Source organism: Alosa pseudoharengus, unplaced genomic scaffold (assembly GCF_046254945.1).
Source record: "Alosa pseudoharengus isolate Yale_2024_CS ecotype anadromous, Long Island Sound unplaced genomic scaffold, YU_APseudo_1.1 YU_APseudo_1.1_scf_17, whole genome shotgun sequence".
In the NCBI taxonomy this organism is placed as follows: domain Eukaryota; kingdom Metazoa; phylum Chordata; class Actinopteri; order Clupeiformes; family Clupeidae; genus Alosa; species Alosa pseudoharengus.
Genome location: NW_027468640.1, coordinates 28,649,312 through 28,669,311, shown reverse-complemented (window position 1 = coordinate 28,669,311; position 20,000 = coordinate 28,649,312). Strand labels below are relative to the sequence as shown.

General features: G+C 47.8%; 1 protein-coding gene across 3 annotated transcripts in view; it reads left to right on the top strand.

The window, feature by feature from the left end:
* Positions 1 to 20,000, top strand: part of afap1 (actin filament associated protein 1) — an 84,029-nt gene that overhangs the window by 21,510 nt on the left and 42,519 nt on the right. For 2 of the 3 annotated variants that reach the window (XM_076289194.1, XM_076289197.1), the window contains exon 1: positions 14,442 to 14,765. The exons of the other annotated variant lie outside the window; for it this stretch is intronic. In XM_076289194.1, the coding sequence (XP_076145309.1) occupies positions 14,732 to 14,765 (34 nt within the window). In that variant the 5' untranslated portion in view covers positions 14,442 to 14,731. Of the gene's footprint in view, positions 1 to 14,441; positions 14,766 to 20,000 lie in introns of those variants that run through there. 3 annotated transcript variants of the gene reach the window in all.

The window sequence follows — 20,000 nt, the reverse complement described above, 5'->3', positions numbered from 1 at the left end:
TGGATGGATGGATGGATAGATAGATAGATAGATAGATAGATAGAATGAAGGGAAGAAATAATATTTTTAAAGTAATTTATTATCACTTGCACAACATTTGTACTGAGTGGTTGATATTAACGGCACCAATGCTTTGGGGTCATGATTTGCTATGCATTTCGAAATCTGCACAGCAACTTTCATGGCACACACACTCACACACATACACATACACACACACACACACACACACACACACACACACACACACACACACACACACACACACAAACACTTTCGTATCAGTGTGTGTCTCCCCACACTCTGCTCTGTGGTTGCGGTTCAGCCGTGTTCTTGTGCAACAGCATTGCGAGCGTCTCTGCTCCAGCTGAGGACATGTTGTGTCTCCTCAAGATGGGTGGAGAACCTGCCGTGCCTTACAGAGGCTCACAGTGTCAGCCAGCGTGTCTACTCCCCCGGGATTCACACAATTTGTTTACTTCACAACATTCAATTTGAAGAAATAGTGTGATCAAGTTTGACAAAAATTCTGGCAAACAGATGTCAAACTCGTAGGGGTGTAGAGTGAAATTATTCAATGGATAAGAGTGTATCTTCTCTGAACACCCAATGGGTACATTTAGCCGGTTGAGATGGTTGGGGAGAGTGTGTGCTAACCAGATGGATCCGGATCTCTCTGCTCTTATTTTCTCGGTCCCTGGTGTGCCGTTACAGCCATTTTAAACAACCGCGTGTCCATCTTCCTCTTATGAGGTTGAAGAAGGTGTATCTCGCTCGTAAAGCTTTGAGAGGAGGTTGTAAATTTGAAAGTGGTCCTCCCTTTAGAAGTGATGGCACAGTAGAGGTCATGATTTTTCCAGAAAGGTCTCTGCTTCCTGTCTAATGTGACAGCACCTTTGGTGAGGTCCCGCACAGTAGCAGCCTAGGGGAGGTGTACATCCTTAAAGTGAAGGGTTCATTTCCTGTTTGTGCATGTATTATTTGCAGGTCATTCGTTTGTGTTGTAATTCAAAAGCTCTACATCAAAACTCTTAGGAAGTTGTAACTCAGAAGCAAAGCAAGGATTGTTTCTAAATGTTATCATGCATAGGAAAAAAACGTAATTTTGCACCTCCTTGTTACAGGGAGAGGGAAGATTTGGTAAAGTTTTGCATGCATGAAAATGGAAGTCAAAAAGCAGGATTCTGCCCAATACCTTGTATACACCATTTTTGGTTTGCCAAAGGAAACCATTCTTGAACTAGGACATTGGAACAAGGAACTAGGACATTGGAACTAGGAACTAGGACATTGGAACTAAGAACTAGGACATTGAATGCTCCAAGGTGTGGCCAGCCCAGTGGTCCTAATGAATGGGTGGAGAGTCCACATACTGTAGTAGGACTCTTATTTTGCAAAGCTGAACTCTTAGCACCTCTGGACGTGTCTCTATGGTGTGCTGGAGGTTGTGATGGATTTCCCATCAGCCTGCGGTGTGAGACGCCCCGAAGACCCCACTCCTGAGAGAGACCTGCTCGCTGCCGTGGCGACCTGTGAGTTTATGAGAGCAGGGGTCAGGGGTCAGGTGGGATTACACGGGTCGAAGTTGGGTTGGGTGTCCCTGCTCAGGGCGCGCTACCTTACAGCTCCCGTCAGGGCAGAGGGGCACTGTGGGTAACTTGTGGCCGGCAGGTGAGGCTTGTCACTCTCTTGGGCCTCCGAGGATTCGCAATGCCACATCCTTCTTCTCTCTTGCTCTGTCTTTCTTTTTTTTCTCTCCTTCTCTCCTTCCCCCTCCTCTCCTCTCCACTGCTCTCCTCCCTCTGTTATACCGACCCCCCCCCCCCCCAACCCAGCCTCATTCCCCCTGTCTCGGCAGTCAGATATCGGATCTGCACGGCTCTCTTGAGGAACGCCGGGTCGGGAATGACGGACTGCAGAGCGTGAACCCCCATGTTTCCGCCCCGTGAGTTATAGCGTCCCTTTGGGTCAGTCCGCTCTGCCGGACCACTTCCTCCCAACCCCCAGAAGAGGAGCGAAGACCGAAGAGAGGGGGGGAAACTCACTGTGGCCCTCAAGAACAACACAAGAACAACACAAAAAATGACCCTTACTGGACGTGCGCAATGGGACTTTTTCCATCAGGATGAAAAGTGTGCCTGATAAGAACCAGCCAACTGGGGCCGGCGCTGCTCCGTAATGCTGACCGTGGCTAGAAACCAGTCATCCCTCAGGAAGTGGAAGTGTATCACAAAACTGAACCAAAACATACAAGCAAACAACAATCAATAGAATAAAAGCAACAATAAAAAATGAAAGTGGACCCCCAAGTGTTTGGGTTGGCCACAGCACAAATGCCCGTCAGACTCTCATGGATCAAAGCATTGCATCACTGAGGATTATCACAGTGATGTCTGGTGATGAACATGACTAAGCCATCACAGCTACCACATCAGAGGACCTCACATCAGTGTATGAGTCTAGAGACATTCATAAACAGCACCCCCCCCCCCCCTCTCCTCCCCAGTCTCCAACCACCACCACAACCACTAGACTCTCCCAGGGAGATGAACTGAGAGCTGGGGAGGGTTCCTCCTTGCATGAGCTCACTCAGTCTTAATGCAGTCTCCAATTGAGCTGACCACACTGTGTGCATGTGTGTGTGTGTGTGTGTGTGTGTGTGTGTGTGTGTGTGTGTGTGTGAGAGAGAGAGAGAGAGAGAGAGAGAGAGAAAGAGAGAGAGAGAGAGCTAACACAGCCTTCCATGAAGACTGGGGTCACAAGCATAATGTGTTTCCATCTTCCTCACTCTCTTATTTGACTGTCACAAGCACGCTCGCACGCACGCACGCACGCTTTTATGTATCACAGGGTAACTATCTGTGGGCTCCGTGGACGGTTTCTGGGAGTGCGGCACTCGTCTCAGAGGTCAGAGCACTTCCTGGATGAGCACTTCCTCTTCCTGTTGTCAGTGTGCTAATGAGAGGCCTCGGTCTCAGCACCATATGTGCACAGCCGCTCTTCTTAATGCTGGTTTTTTATCTTGTGGGGAAGTATAGAAGTGTGTTGTTTAGATATGTCTGAGTGTGTGTGTGTGTGTGTGTGTGTGTGTGTGTGTGAGTGTGTGTGTGTGTGTGTGTGTGTGTGTGAGAGAGAGAGAGAGAGAGAGAGAGAGAGAGAGAGAAGGAGAGCAGTTAATCTGGATGCTCTGTTCGGCTGTGCTGGATGCACAGGATGGGAGCACAAGTTTTGCGTGTGACACGCAGAGATGGCGTGTGTGTGTGCGTGTGTGTGTGTGCGTGTGTGTGTGTGTGTGTGTATGTGTGTGTGTGTGTGTGAGAAAGAGAGAGAGAGAGAGAGAGAGAGAGAGAGAGAGAGAGAAGGAGAGCAGTTAATCTGGATGCTCTGTTCGGCACAAGTTCTGCGTGTGACAGAGATGGCGTGTGCGTGTGTGTGTGTATGTACGTGTGCGTGTGTGTGTGTGTGTGTGCGTGTGCGTGTGCGTGTGCGTGTGCGTGTGTGTGTGTGTCTGTGTGTGCATATGCGTGTGTGTGTGGAGTGGGGTGGGGTTTGGGTGGTGGTGTAGATAAGTCAAGCGTGGGGGTTCCTCTTTCCCAAGCTCATACATCTTTAATGAGTCCAGATTGGGGCCTTAACTCAGCTCGTCTCCACCCACCCCACTCAATCAACCCTTACCCCCCCCCATCCAATACTCCACCCTCCTCTTCCTCCAGTTAATCCTACCCCCACAAATACCCCCCCACCCCCACTCCACTCACAGACAGCACCAGATGCATTATTTGCCTCCTGCCTACAGAGTCCAGTAACTGTCCATAGAAGGGGTGGGGGTGGGGGCAAGGGGAAGAGATGCCACGGCAACCGCCCCCGGGACAGATGGTCCAATGATGGGGGGATGAAAGAGAGGAAGGAAGGGATGGAGACCGAGAAATAAAGAACAGAGGGGGGTCACTGGTAATGAGACTGCTGGACCATGCTCATTATACAGCTCGTCAGAGAGGGCAGACAGGATATGGTCATTTTTTGGGGTGGTGGGGGTACAGCAATGAGGTGCAATGACAAGAGCAGATGGGGCGCCGGAGTAGGTGATTACCGTCATATTCAACAGTAGGACGAGTGGATGCAGGACAGAGAGAGAGAGGGGGGGGGGTAGACAGAGAGAACCTGAGTGAAAGGTTTTGGAATATATGTGGATATATTATGTCATATATGTTATGCTAAACATGTCATTTAGGGAGAGCAATTTTACTCTTATTATTTCAATTCCCACCCCCTACGTGCCAAAGAGAGGGAGAGAGAGAAAGAGAGAAAGTGCAAGAGAGAGAGAGAGAGAGAGAGAGAAGGGAGGATTATTATTGTTATATTGTCATTTTGTGCTTTGGCAACACTGTATATGCACTGCTATGCCAATAAAGCCGCTTTGAATTGAAGCAAACTCAATTGAGAGAGCACACAGTGACCAGAACAAGACAAATAGACATGTTGCCTTTATTGAATGTGATCCCTTCGCTTGGCAAGACACGAGGCCAGGTTTTTTAACCCAGATGTTGACTCTGACGTTCTCTCCCCGGGGGAAATTGAATAGACAGCTCGACAATCCCATAGAGGAGGACATTCCAAGATGAATGCACTCACAAAAGTGTGTTTTTGTGTGTGGAGAAGGGAGGGGGTGGAAGAGAATTGAAACACATGTGAAACTCGACTCACCTTACAGTGGTGGGCTGGGTTCGAAAACAGGAATTGAACACAAAGGCCACTCGACCCGCAGACATGTAAAAGAACATGTTTATGAGACATTCAGTATACTGGCTAGCACTGTGAAACAGAAAGCCATAACCTGTAAATTAGATTTGTAGATTTTTGTATGAATTCAGGGCTAATTAAATGGTTGGCTACCTCAAATCAACACAGCCAGGAGAAATGGCAGGCATTCTATTTCCAAGTTAAAAGTCCTTTGATGCACATTATAGTGAGAGGCACTGTGTGCGATCTCACTGAATAGAGTAAATTGTATGACTTTTATAGTAATTTTGACTTTTCAGTTCATGTAGGTTGAGCCTTGAACATCTGTTGACATCTAGTCCCTACCTGTCAAGGTGAGCTGCTTGTTGCTATGGCTCTGCCTGGAAGAGCTCGAGAGATGCAGAGAGAGATGTGACCAGGCTTGTAGGTCCCCCATGACAACATGAAAACGTGCTTGTCCAAGTTTTGAAGTGCTGGTGTAATTCCTGGCCTACACCCACGCCATTTCACTTTGAAGACGTCGGGACTTTCCTTCTTTGGGGGGTATGAGTGAGAGTGCTTGTATCAGTGTGAAGCCACAAATTACTTCATGGGCCTGTGTGAGTGTGTGTGTGTGTGTGTGCGTCCATGCGTGCATTTGGGTTTTAGTTTATGTGTGTGTGTTTGTGTGTGTGTGTGTGTGTGTGTGTGTGTGTGTGTGTGTGTGTGTGTGTGTGTGTGCTAGTGCATATGTGTGTTGACATATGCGTGTTGATGTGAGACTGTGTGTGTTTGAATAACACTAATCTCTCTCTCTCTCTGAAGTCTCTGGTGTGCATTTCTGTTCCATCTGTTTGTTTTTAATAATCATCCTGCAATGATGAATATGTCTGATTACTGGTGACACTGCCATGGCCCTCCATGTGTGAGTGAAATATACCGCCTGCCTTTATATCTAAGAGGAGGGCGAAAGAAAGATATATTAGGAAGGGATTCATAAGGAGAGAGAGAGAGGGGGGGTGGAGGGATGGAGGGAGGGGGAGATTAGGAGTGTGGAAAAAGAGAAAGACAAAAGGCAGTGGACGTGTCTGCTTCCTCCGCATTGCTTCTTAGTTGTGGAGCTCGGAATGCTGAGCTGGTTTGTGTCAGAACCATCTTTGGGCTTTGGAGGGTTCTTTGTCCCTGGAAACTCACACACACACACACACACACACACACACACACACACACACACACACACACACACACACACACACACACACACACACACACACATTAGCATATTGTACTGCATGGACACATTCACACACTCACACATAAACATACCGTGGTACATGCGCATGTGCACACACACACACACACATTCACACACACACACATAGACAAACACACACGCATACTGCCCCACACACACACACACACACACACACACACACACACACACACAAAGCCACAGCCTGATGAGTGTTAACCTCAGCCCAACACAAACACAGGGCTAATGTAACGCTGTCAGCGTGCCAGACTATTACATGACCGAGCGTTGTGTTGAAATGAACTCTCATTCCTGACCCACTTTTCTCTCTCTCTCTCTTTCTCTCTCTCTCTCTCCTTTAGCTCTTTCTCTCCCTTTCTTTTCCTTTCTCTCCTCTCCCATATGCGCCTCTTTTTTTCTGCTTGTCTTTTTGGATGAGGGCCAGTGTCTTATATACAAAAGCCACATATGCTACTCCACTCTGGGCCTGGTGGCAAAGATCTCCTGGTATCAAATTATGCAACGCTGGAGCAGTGCACACACATGTTTGCGCACACACACACACACACACACACACACACACACACACACGGGCCCAAGCATACACACACACATACATATATCCACACAGGCCCTTCACCATCCCAATCCCGAAACTTTCCATGCAACTGAGCGCTTGCCTTGAGTCCATTTGGGGTTTAAACAAGTCTTGGAGGGCCGATTGCTCCTAATGTTGATGCGTTCTCCAGACCGCTCAATGTTAAATTGGGAGACGCCGATCACTCTTCAACTGACGCAGGTTGCCAAATGGCCTGCGCTTCCATGACGACACGCGCTTCCTGGCAATGTAAGGTGAATCCCAACATTTTGTCCCCCTGACCTCCACCGTGTAAATGCATACACACACACACACACACACATTGCGTACAATGTAAAATCCGCACACACTCTCACACACATGCACCCCCACACTCATCCTTACAAACACAGACACACACACACACACACACACACAGACCTGTTTTTCTGGCACAGCAAAAATCAGATGGCGATAGGATCTTATCATCGAGCGAGTGTTGGAGCTGGATGAGCGCATTCGTTCCAAGATCATGGAGTGTGTGCTGAGTCCAAGGTGCTCTTCAAACAGCCCTTGTGTTTTTGTCATCCCCCAACACCCCCCGCCCCTTCCCTTGTGTGTGTGTGTGTGTGTGTGTATACGTGCGTGCATGTGTGACTGTGCGTGTATGTGTATGTGTATACGTGCGTGCATGTGTGACTGTGCGTGTATGTGTATGTGTATGTGTATGTGTATGTGTATGTGTATGTGTATGTGTATGTGTATGTGTATGTGTATGTGTGTGTGTGTATGTGTGTGTGTGTGTGTGTGTGTGTGTGTGTGTGCGTGTGTGTGTGTGTGTGTGTGTTTTGTTTTTCAGAGCATTTCTGAGCGGTTACACCAATCAGCAGGCCTAATGGAGGTCTGCCGGTCAGGCCACATTAGCCTGATGTGAAGCAGCTGTGAGGCCAGGGCCCTCTCGCATTCTCCTGCGGTCTCCACCGCCGACCCCCACCCTCCACCTCCACCTCCCTGTCACTGGCTTTGGGGTGGAGGTCTGGGCTGGAGGTCTGGGGGCGTTGGATGGGATGGTGACCCCACTGTGCTGAGGTCTGAACCACAGTGCTGCTCACTCATCACATTCACGTTGAGTGTAAAAGCAACAACAACAGCAACGCAGAAAAAAGAAGGCAATACAGCACTTTCTGCAAAGTTTTGTCTTTTTATGTGGATGTGTAATGTGCACAAATTTGTGGGATGTGTGTGTGTGTGTGTGTGTGTTCTCTTTGTGGTGAGTCTCTCTGTGAGAATGCTCTTGAGTGTTTAGCTTGGCTCTTTGTATGACGTCTTTCTCATTCTGACAGCTACATGAGGAGTCTTGTGGATGAGTTATAGCTTTGATGCGTGTCAGTGCATGGCACTAGAGAGAGAGAGAGAGAGAGAGAGAGAGAGAGAGAGGGAGAAGGAGAAATCTCGTCTCACTCTGCTAAATAGACTACACCCACGCTCTCCTCCCAGAGTACTGGGGGTCCTCCACCCTGCTGAAGTCATTGGATTAACACTGTTTCTGGGGAACTTGGCTGAAATGTTCTGCATGTGCCACATAAATAAATCTTCATACCATGAAAGCTGTCTTTCAGCCTCTCATTTTTGTTTAAACTTTAGTCTTCTCAAATTACAGTAAACAAAATTCACAGCAATCACAGAGGGCAACTGTGTGTGTGTGTGTGTGTGGGGGGGGGGTTGTGGTGTGTGTGTATGTGTGTGTGTGTGTGTGTGTGTATGCATGTGTGTCTTCATATGTGTGTGCGTGTTTGCATGTATATGTGTGTGTGTGGGTGTAGCCGGATTGGGGGTCTACCACTGTCTTTAATCCCGTCTGAGTTGAGACCCCCAGTCAAGTCCATATGGACATCGGACGGAGATCCCAGATTATGCCGATCTGACAGCTTTTGGAGTCTGAGCTCCACTCCAGGCACCATGAAATATTCCGCCCTTTGATCCCAGGAACCGCTCGGAACGCCGCAGAGGATTCCTGGGTGCAGGTGGCACAGAATACTGGGAATTGGGAACCCTACGAAATTCCGTTGTGTTGTTTATCTTTCTCTCTCTCTCTGCCTCTATATCCCTCTTTCCCAAAGCTGCCTGAGCCAAAAAAACAAAAGGAGTCCTGGCATGGGGTGAGGTGAGCCTTCATTCTTCTCTTATCGCGTGTTTGCATCGTATCTTCGTGAAACTTGGCAGCCGTGTGGCCCTCGTTATCGTGAACATCCATCGTCCGTGTCGAAAGAGGATGTTGTGCAGATCTGCCCCCCCCCCTCTCTCAGCATATGGGGATCTGACTGATGGGACGAGGATGGTTATATTATGTGCATACTGACTCACACCAAGCACCAGAGAGGACGTTTTTTTTTCTTGCTCACATCTCATCTTTTCTTTTCCTTAAGTCCCTCTCTTTCTCTCTCTCTTCCTTTTCTCCCTTCTGTACTCGTCCTCCCTCCCTCGCTCCATCCCATCTCTCTTTCTCCTCTCTCTTGTCTTCTGAGGTCTTTTGTATGTGAGGTGTGTTATACATAGGGGCTTACGTGAGTCAGAGGGACAGTGGATCTTTGGTGAGATCTCCACCAGCATCTGACACCACTCCAACACCACTCAAAAGGACACCAACACTCCGCCAGGTCCACCTCCACCTCCTGCTAAAAATCTCACACCCGTAGAAAAAGGCCTGCAGATGACCACGTGATAGGTTGTTGAGATGTGGTACTCTTCGACCATGCATTCGTGACCTAGATGAACTTTGACCCCTAGCATGGAAAGGCAGGTAGTCCTCAGCCACCTTCTTAGAGGCATTGCTACTTCTGTCAGTGTTAATGGAGTGGAGCTACCTTTATTAGGCCTCCAGGACAGACCTGTGCTCTTGTTTTTCTTCTGAGCAACCAATGACCCCTCCCTCTCTCCCTCTCTTTTTCTTTCTTCCTCTTTTCTTCCATTCCCTGGAGCCCGTTCCCAGTGTCCCCCACCCCATGGCCCCCACCTATTGCTCGGAGCGTGAGGGGTGTCTCGTGCGAGGAGGGGTCAAGGGGTCGGGCGCTGTTTTGACAGGCGTGCCTGGAATACCAGCGCAGGGGCTGCCAGCTTCAGCAGGCGAGAGAAACAGAGAGCCAAAACAAGAGCTGGCTTCAGTTCTCTCTCTCTCTTTCTCTCTCTCTTTCTCTCTCTCTATTTCACTCCTTTGTTTAAGTCTGTCACTTTTAATCCTTTTCTTTGTTTCTGTATTTTGGTTTCATGCGCTCCACTTTTCCCTGTGTGCTAAACCAGTCTTGTCCTTTTGCTCTTGCTTGAGCTTTCCTCCTCAAACATTGTCTTTCTGAGGGAATCCTCCTGTGTGTGTGTGTGTGTGTGTGTGTGTGTGTGCGTGTGTGTGTGTGTGTGTGTGTGTGTGTGTGTGTGTGTGTGTGTGTGTGTGTGTGTGCGTGTGCGTGTGCGTGTGCGTGTGCGTGTGTGTGATTGTGTAAGCGTCTTCCCATCTCCATTACTCACCTCCCGTTCACTTCATTCTTACCCAAAAACGTAGTGGCAACATTTCACATCAACCTCGTTTCTCTCCTCAACTTTTCCCTCTCTCTTTCTCTTTTACTTTACCCATCTCTGTCACTCGTTTAACTATTTCTCTAGCTGTTTGACTCTCTCTCTTCCTCATTGTTTCCTTATTTGACTCTCTTTCTCTCTCTTTGTCATTGTTTCTTTATTTGACTCTCTCTCTCTCTTTCTCATTTCTCTCTCTCTTTCTCAAAAACTTCTATCTATTTGACACACTCTCTCTCTCTCTCTCTCTCTCTCTCTCTCTCTGTGTCTGTGTTGTAATCTGGCTGAGAGGCTCCTCTCTCTCCCCTGGTGTCTGAGTTGGTTTTGTAACGTGCGGCGCTGCGTGGTGCGTTGCCGTTCCCCTCGGCCCTGATTGACACGGCTGCACAGGCTCAGTCAGCGCAGTCGTACGCCCGACCTCGCGCCGTCAGCCTCGTGGCCTAGTTTTCGCCACCAAGGGACCCCTCCATCACACTGTCTGTTCTTCGTCATCTTCTTCTCTCTCTGTGACTAGCTGTATCTATTTTGTCATCTCTATGGAAAGGTCTGCACAAAAACATAAATCATAAATATCATAAATAGTTGCATGATGTAGGTCACAGAACATATTTCTTACTCTTACCCTTTCGGAAAGAAACAGTATTATGTGTGTTAGCACACGTTTGTTCCACATACAGTACATGAACACATATGGGTTTATCCACATATGCTGTATGAATTTTACAGACTTTTCAATATAGGTTGTTGTTTATTTAGATTTAGTCATTTTCCAGATGCTATCAGAAAGTGACTTGCAAGTGAGTTACAATGCAAGAAAATGACATGACAAAGTGCCATGACTACATACATTAGCTCAATGGTGTTTTAAGCCCCCACCATTGACTTCAAGGCCCGTTGGGGGCTTAAAACACCATAACTACATACATTACCTCACCATAGATTGATTTCCATTTAGAGTCCATCCTATCTCTCCCTCCACCTTTCTGTTCTGCTGGAGTGTATACTCTCTACAGTACATCCTTACTGGAGTGCATACTTTCTCGAGTGCATCTTCTCTGGACAGCATACTCTTTGAATTGCCTCCTCTAGAGTGCATACTTTCTGGACTGCATCCTCTCTAGAATGTATACTCTATGGAGTGCATCCTGTCTAGAATGTATACTCTCTAGAATGTATACTCTCTGGAGTGCATCCTGTCTAGAATGTATACTCTCTGGAGTGCATCCTGTCTAGAATGTATACTCTCTGGAGTGCATCCTATCTAGAATGTATACTCTCTGGAGTGCATCCTCTCTAGAGTGCATCCTCTCTAGAATGTATACTCTCTGGAGTGCATCCTGTCTAGAATGTATACTCTCTGGAGTGCATCCTGTCTAGAATGTATACTCTCTGGAGTGCATCCTATCTAGAATGAATACTCTCTGGAGTGCATCCTCTCTAGAGTGCATCCTCTCTAGAATGTATACTCTCTGGAGTGCATCCTGTCTAGAATGTATACTCTCTAGAATGTATACTCTCTGGAGTGCATCCTCTCTAGAATGTATACTCTCTGGAGTGCATCCTGTCTAGAATGTATACTCTCTAGAATGTATACTCTCTGGAGTGCATCCTCTCTAGAATGTATACTCTCTGGAGTGCATCCTGTCTAGAATGTATACTCTCTAGAATGTATACTCTCTGGAGTGCATCCTCTATAGAATGTATACTCTCTGGAGTGCATCCTCTCTAGAGTGCATCCTCTCTGGAGCGCATGCTCTCTGTTCCTCTGAGATGACTAGGATGCCTGTAGGGCATACTTTCTGATGCCCTGCTGAGGGCATTGGGGCAGGAAGCTCTGGCATGTGCTGATGGCATGGAGGAGGCTCAGAGGGCTTCTGTGCTGCCGGGACAAGGCCGGTGTTGTGCTAAAACCTCTCAGCAATGAGACTTAATTCAATCAGCGCTTTTTCTTTCCACTGGGACGTGGGTGGGTGTGGGTGGATGGGGCTGGTGAAGAGTGGAAGAAAAGGTTACTTGTGAGGTGTCCAGTGTTTTGGCATGGAGGAGGAGGTTAGGGCTGTGTGTGTGTGTGTGTGTGTGTGTGTATGTGTAAGTGTGTGTGTGCTGTTGGGACATGTGACCGTAAGTAAAGCCGTACCTCGTCCTGCCTCACACAACCACTTCCTCTCTCTCGCTCTCCTTCTTTTTTTGTTCTCTGTCTCCCTTTCAGTCCCCACAAGAGGTCTTGTTGCGGTTCATTCAAAGCCCCTAAGTGGATTAGTTTGACCTCCAATCTAGATTGGCCTCCCATTCTCCAGGGCTGGGACGCTCAGTGATGACCCTCATGCCTGTGTGTGTGTGTGTGTGTGTGTGTGTGTGTGTGTGTGTGTGTGTGTGTGTGTGTGTGTGTGTTAGGGGGAGCGGATACAGTCATCAGTGAAAGCTGATAATTTGACAGCCTAATGGCTGGACCAGGGAAGCTTGCGCTCTTTATCTTGCTCTCCTATCTCTACCGGGGTGACGTCAGTGGTGACATATTTCGGAACCCCGAGCCAGACAGCCAAAGATCAAAACCACTACCTCATGCTGACACACAAACACAAATATGTCACACACACACACACACACACACACACACACTTGTATAACCATTGATTAAAGATCTGTGTCTTAAACACCATCTGCACTCACTCTGTTTTTGTGCGATATCAAAACCTTCTCACTGAACTGAACTTTCCGATTCTGCCTTTTAAGATACTGTGGTGTGCTGAATATTGAGATGAAACATTTAAATAAAATCCTTATGCTGGACTTCCACAAGTTTAGCCATTGTTGCGCCTATGAGGTAGTCAGTGTTCTTGGTAGATTTAAGCATAGACATAATAAGACCAAGCTACTTCCTCACTCAATGCTGACCTTCGACCTCTGGACCGAGGAAACTACGGACTTCAGAATTGGCATTTCTTGCACAAATATCTCCCATATTTTTGGCCTTCATCTGTCACCGTTATCAGTCATGATTACATGGAAGCTTGTTTGTGCAATTTTGCAGGTGGATGAGCCATGAGGCTATATTTAGGAAAGAACCTGGTCAGCATCAACTGAAAATCAACTTTATGTGGTGTCATGCCAGCTAATTGCTGTCAACAACAGTAAACATCAGTAGGAAACATCAGAGCCTCCCCTGAAAATTATAAATGATTATAGATGTGTAATATCAAGATACCCATATATCCCTGCAGTGTATAAAAGCAGACATCCCAAGTCTCCCCGAAGTTCCGGGAGTCTCCCGCATATTGATAGCGGCTCCCTGACGCCCGCAAATTAGATCAAATCTCCCGGAATCTATACCCAGATAGCAAAGGGGCGTTGAGGGGCGTTGAATCCACGTTTGTTTGAAGCGGCGGAGGTTGATTCAACGTGGATTCAACGCCCCTGTGCTATCAGGGTAGTGAGCAATCAAGAGCGCGCATGCGAGACCGCATGTGAGTGTAGCGCGCGCACGACGGGAGAGAGAGAGAGAGGGGTGGTGTGTGTGTGCCTGAGCGCATCCAAGACAGAGAGCGTCCTGTTTTGCTAAATCAACCAATCAGTTTTCAGTGTAGGCGGGCTTTTATCTCTTTTCTCCCGAACTTAATTAAGCAGTTCAGTGTATAGGAACAGGAGCGTAATGGCAGAGTCAGTGCCTCAAAAAAAGGAAAATGCTAGACCCATTTCAAAGTGTAGGCTACCCTTCTCATAACAGTAAAAAATAATGGTAGGCCTAGTCTTGCACGCTGCACTGTTTGTAACAGTGACTTTAGCATTGCCCATGGCGGGTTAAATGATTGCAAAAGACATGTTGAGGTGAGTTTAACAAGTGTCAATTCATGTGCATATTATTCAGGCCTATCACCTACAAGATGGCTAGTTGCCAAGGCTACATGAAAAGACCAAACTACCAAAATCTGCATATTTTATTTTCACAATTTCTATGCCTTCCTTATTTGGTGTACTGACTAGACATTATTGAACATATTAATCTGTATTTAAGTAGGCTAAAGTTTATTTTTTTTTTTTTTGGGGGGGGGGGGGGGGGGCTTCGTGATACCTCCCTGAAATGACTTTTTGCAGGTTGGGATGTCTGTAGGCTAAAAGAACAATTCAGTTGAATACAGTGTGCAAAGGATAACATCTCAATGCGTCACAAATATATATAAAAAGAAATCTGTTATTTCATATGATCAGAGAGAGAGAGAGGGGGGGGGGGGGGAGACTATTTTTCTAGAGTGTGCTTGTCTCATTGGTCGGCCTTGCAGTAGACCCACACCGTTCAGACTGCCGAAGCTCACACAAGGCACTGGAGCCGCAGCGAGTGAAGGAGAGGGAGGACGCTAGACGAAGAGAAGTGGGAGGGCTGAGGAAGACTAGAGAAGTAGGAAAGTTTGAGTGGAAGCAGTCGTTACCGGCTGACTGGAAGAAACTCGTTGAGAGGGTAGCTTGTCCGCGAGTCTGAAAACTTTGTCTGAAACCGTTGAACAGACAGAGAGGTCTGTCGGTCCGTGGCTCACTCGTGGCCATTGGAGTTTCATGCAACGTTTCAGACGCGTACTCGCTTTGCCTCCATAAGATTTTTGGGATTAGATGCATTTGTCTTCACAATGCGGAGCGATCCCTTTCTGTTCGCTTCTCGGGGTGAGTGTATTAAACTTCATACGTCCATTCTTTTCTTTGTAGGGAACAGGATAGCTGGAGTTTGAATAGGCGCATTGACTACTTTGGATTAGGAGACAGTCCTAAAGAATAACGTAAAATTGTACAACGGGTTTTTGGGATAACGTTCCGCCACTACCAACATTTCTCACGTAGGCAATGTTATTCTAGATCTAACATAGTTTCCCATGTTGAAGCATGAACCCACACAGACTTAAGTTAGCCTATTCAATCATTCATAGGCAGGTAAGGATGAGTCTATTCAGTAAGTTTTCCCCTGTAACTGGTTTGATTAGTTTTAAATGTGTCTGTGGCTAATGAAATTGGATGTTAGTTCTGAAACAAAATATATGAGCTCGGTTGGCTGTATTGTTTGGAGGCGGCAAGGGAAACGTCTCACATTTTCTCCACGCAGACTAGTGGGCAGCTCTGGTTGTTTGAAGCTCTCCACAATGGCTGTTTTGAGCACAATGCTGGTGACTGGTGGTAAACATTGTCAACACTGCGAGAAGTTGTCTTTATTTGCTGCAACATCAGACGGCGGTCCTGACAGACGAGAACCTCTCTTGAGCTCGGTCAGTCCGGTTAAAGAAAGCAAGCGTGCCTGCAGTCTTTTTGGTAGCTTTCCAGCCGTGTCTGGGCTGTGCATTTGAGGAATCTGCATGGAGTAGCGTTTGAAAAGTTGGCAAGATTTAACACGTACCAGTGTTCTTTACAGCTAGTGCAATTCTATTTTTTAAAAACCACAATAGCCTACCTTTATCTCCATCCAGCTTATTTCTTTCTTTCCCCTTAGTTCAGATTTCCAAAACAGAGCGCCAAGTCGATCAATGAAGTTAAGGCGTCAGTTCAGTGGGCTAAAGTGATCTGTGTTGTGTGGAGAACGAGTTTTTTTTCCACTCTGTGCTGAGCTCGGGGCAGAGAGCTTGGTAGCCAGCTGCTGAGAATCAGATAGCTGAGGTGCTGGGGTGTCGGGGGTGATGGGCCACGTCTGGCTTCTCTCCTCTCCGGGTTGGAAAATGCAACCATTGTGCCATTTGGTGAAACCCCAAAGATAGGATAACAAATCCAGTGTGTCACTCTGTCATGTCATCCCCCTCTTTTCCTTTCCCTTCCCCTCCTTTTCTCCCTCTTTCTGTCTCTCCCTCTCTTTCGACCTGGCAGCTGGCTTTGTGGGTAACTTGGCATAAGCCTTGGCAGTTGGGCTTTTTTTGCGGCATGTCTGGTCTGTTGTGTTGATTGGGCTCCATTCATCATGGTGCCTGAGAGCTGTTGGAAGTGTGAACATGTTTATTGGTGTTTATTATTGCAATCTTCCTGTGCGAAACCCCGGCACACTTGCCATCATTTGGCGCTCCATTTGAAGGGGCTGATTGATGTGGGCACGGCACCCTTGGTGCCCGGGCCGCTTCCTCGTCTCGGATTGGTGGGCGTGGGCTGGAGTGTTTGGGGGTTCCCTTCTTGGCCCCTCACCAGTGCACAGAAGAAAAAAAAGACTTGGATGTCACAATGCTGCGACTGCATCTCCAAATGCTGATATTGAGTGTCAGGGAGCTTGAGCATACTGCTAGTGTTGTTATTCAACACTGTTTACCTTTACAACTATCTGTTCCATCAATAATAAATAACAACCATGTTAAAACAACAATGTTAACTAATGTACCATCTTCCTCAATTCGCTGTCCTTTTCTGTGTCGTTGTGTTAAAAGCATTATTTTGTCACTCGAGCATAGGCTGTGGTGCCACTGTCATGTACAAGTAGTAGTGAAATAATACTGGCATGAAAAAGAGGACTGAATTGTTCACTTGTTTAAACCAGCAGCCATAGGAATGTAAAATGTAAATCATGTATGTAAAATGTATGTGTAATAACTGGGCCTATCTGGGTTTGCTCATGTTATCGGACACATAACATGCAAAACACCTTTGATGCCTTACACTGTAATTATATACTATAAACACGAGAAGTAAGCCTATGAGAATCAGTCTGCTAATTCTGTCTATAGTGTGGAGGTATGTTAAGGCACGTGCCAATGTTTTGCTTAATTTGGGCTGATGAGACCCCCCCCTCCCTTCCTTTTGTATGCCCCAATAGGCTTACCCCCTCCCCCATACCTATAAGAGGATCAGGATGGGGAGGGGGAGGGGGGGGGTTCCATCTGGCATCGAGGGAGGTACATCCCTGATTTTTAGGATCACCAAAACAGTACTGGAATTCCTCGAAAGCAGCCCAAATGTAAACAAAGCATCTTCTCAGACTGGCCAGGTTTCCAGCGATGCATTTAGTGAAAAATATAATATTTCCATAAAACCTGTGTATGTACCCATTTGGCAGTATGTGTATATGCTGTTCTCCAAATCGACCTACAGCGTAGTGCAGATATGTATTTTTTTTTTATCATTATCTGTTTCCTATTGGTTGTTGCTCACATGAACTAGATGCACCTTGCTCTATCAGATGAGCTTCTGGAGCAGAATATGGAAACCAAATCGGTTTGTATTCGTTGGAGCACATCTGTGTTGGAGGCCTGGGGTTGTGTGTTTTGAAGATGAGGTTTTACACTCGGACGAGCTCGTTGAGGCAACAAGCGTATCATCAAAGGGGTGCCCCTCAGACTGCTTGTCAGATGACAGGGTCCTTTGAGCGCAGGATCAGAGCTCTTGGCGCGTGTCCAGAATTCAAGTTTGAGAGACCTGGCACCGGATGGCCCCTCCTTTAGAACGCCCGGCCCCCCATCCCCATGCCTCTTATCTGTGTGCCTCTCCAGCTCACATATGCTTTCTACCCACTACTTCATCTGGGCTCTCCCACATATAGGCACTCACACACACACACACACACACACACACACACACACACACACACACACACACACACACAGACACACATACACACACACACACAGATGCACATGTATTACCATTGCCGTCTCTGTCTTTCTCACACACACACACACACACACACACACACACACACACACACACACACACACACACACACGTGCACATGTAATATCACTGCCTCTCTCCCCCTCTCTCCCTCTGCTATGGGCTGGTGCTCGTCTCTGGGTTTTTGCGTGTCTGTTATCATGCTGTCAGTGCGCGGTTAGGTGGGCTGGCCCCCTCAGACGCATCACTCTTCCTTCCTCCTCTTCCCCATCCAGCAGCCGAGGAGCGCAGACCAGACCCGACCAGAGACCTCACCAACATCTGGCCCAGTGTCTCTGCCTCTCTCTCGCCTGGGTCCCATTCCTTCCCATTTACAGTTCAGCTCGCTCGTCAACTGAGACGTCGACTCGCTCACAGACTTTATTTCAGCAGAGCAGATTCCAGAACCTGCGAGTGAATAGCCATCATCACATTAGAAAGAAAAGTTAGTTGAAAGTTCAGAGAGGCTTGCGTAAAAGTGTTTCCAGCAGAGAGGGGGGAAAAAAACGCCACAAGTGTGAAGCGTGCAGCCATGGAAGTGAGCTGAATCTAGTCTCACTGACAGGTTTTAATGAGCCAGGCGTATTCTGCTGAGGACACTAGGACCCGGCGCTCTGGCCTGCCTGGCTGTCTGTGTGCAGTAATGAGGTGGTGCCATGTTGTTTTAGTGGCGCGCTGATTATTTGTCCTAGAGGAGCAGCGTCTTGATGTGCAGGCCCCAATCACTCCAGCTCCCAGCACCCTGCACCAGGGCCAACCCACAACACCAAGGCCTCGGCGCTCCAGAGCCCCAATGAGATTCCCAGTCCCCTCAGCCCCACACACACACACACGCACACACACACACACACGGCACGCTCGTCACAGGCACCACAAAGTCTCTCCCCGTCTCCCAGAAAGAACATCCAAAAAAGCTCGGCTCTGAAACCACAGAGCTCCCCTCCCCACCCATCCCATCCCACACTGCCCCCTAACCCCTAACCCTCCACTCTTCTCCTCTCCTCTTCTCCTCCTCCTCTCCTCTCCTCCTCTGCATTCGTCTCCCTCATTCCCGGTGTGGTTTTGGGGGTTGACTCTCTCTAATTATCTCCTTACTGATGTGCTCTCACTACCAGACCCCTTAACCCCCCCTCCCCCAGACTCTGATCACTACAGCAGAAAGAGAAAGAGCCGCCTGCCTCTCGTCCTCTCCTTGACTTCTATTTGCACCCATCCACCATCGCTGTCCCACTCTGACTGTATCCTCAACTTTCTCTTTCTCTCTGTGGGGTTTTTCCAAACAAAGTTCTGCTGTCCTCAACATTCTACTGCCATTCCCTACACTCATGCTCCACCTCTCTCTCTCTCTCTCTCTCTCTCTCTCTCCCTCTCTCTCTCTCTCTCTCTCTGTCCCTCTCTTGTTCCCCCTGTCCTCTGCAGCCCTGATGCTGGTGGGTTTGGCGCGGTGCCGGGCATGGTTGGGATTATTCGCGGTGCCGCCGCTGCCGCTGCCTGTGCTTTTGCTTTTGCTCTGCGGAGCAGTGGAGCGGCATCTGTTTGCAGCCTGTCATTAGCCTAATAACAGAGCATTAGTGTGATTCCAGCTGCTGGCCAAGGGACAGAGAAGGCCAAGGTCAGCGTGTGTGTGTGTGTGTGTGTGTGTGTGTGTGTGTGTGTGTGTGTGTGTGTGTGTGTGTGTGTGTGTGTGTGTGTGTGTGTGAGAGAGAGAGGGGCAGAGGTAGAATTTGGCGGTGTGAGGCTTTGATTTCACCTGAGTTGATATGCGGGAACTTACACACACCTGCCCTTATCGCTTATGGCACATTCTTCTGTGTTTGTGTGTGTGTGTGTGTGTGTGTGTGTAATAGCTGAAATGAAGGTGTGATAGTAGGAATGAACTTGCCAGTCACATTTTTACTGGACTTGCCTTCAGGGCACAAACACGAACTAACACACGACTGTGTGTGTGTGTTTGGGGGAGGGGTGTTTGTAAAGGGACATTGTGCTATATGAAGCCAGTTCTAGTATGATGCTCTTGTGCTGTGTGTGACTTTGACCACTAAGTCAACCCTTAGCCGTCAGTTACTAAGCTTGCCCACATATGATGACAGAAAAGTCTCACTCTCATGTGTGAGTTGGGAGAGGGAGGGAGAGAGGAATTGTGTGTATGTGAGTGAATGTGTGTCTGTGTGTGTGTGTGTGTGTATGGGGGGGTGAATGTGTGTAGGAGTGTGTGTGTGTGTGTGTGTGTTAGACAGAGATCTGGATTTTCTCACACACCTCCAGTCAGTGTGTTTAGTCTGGATGGCA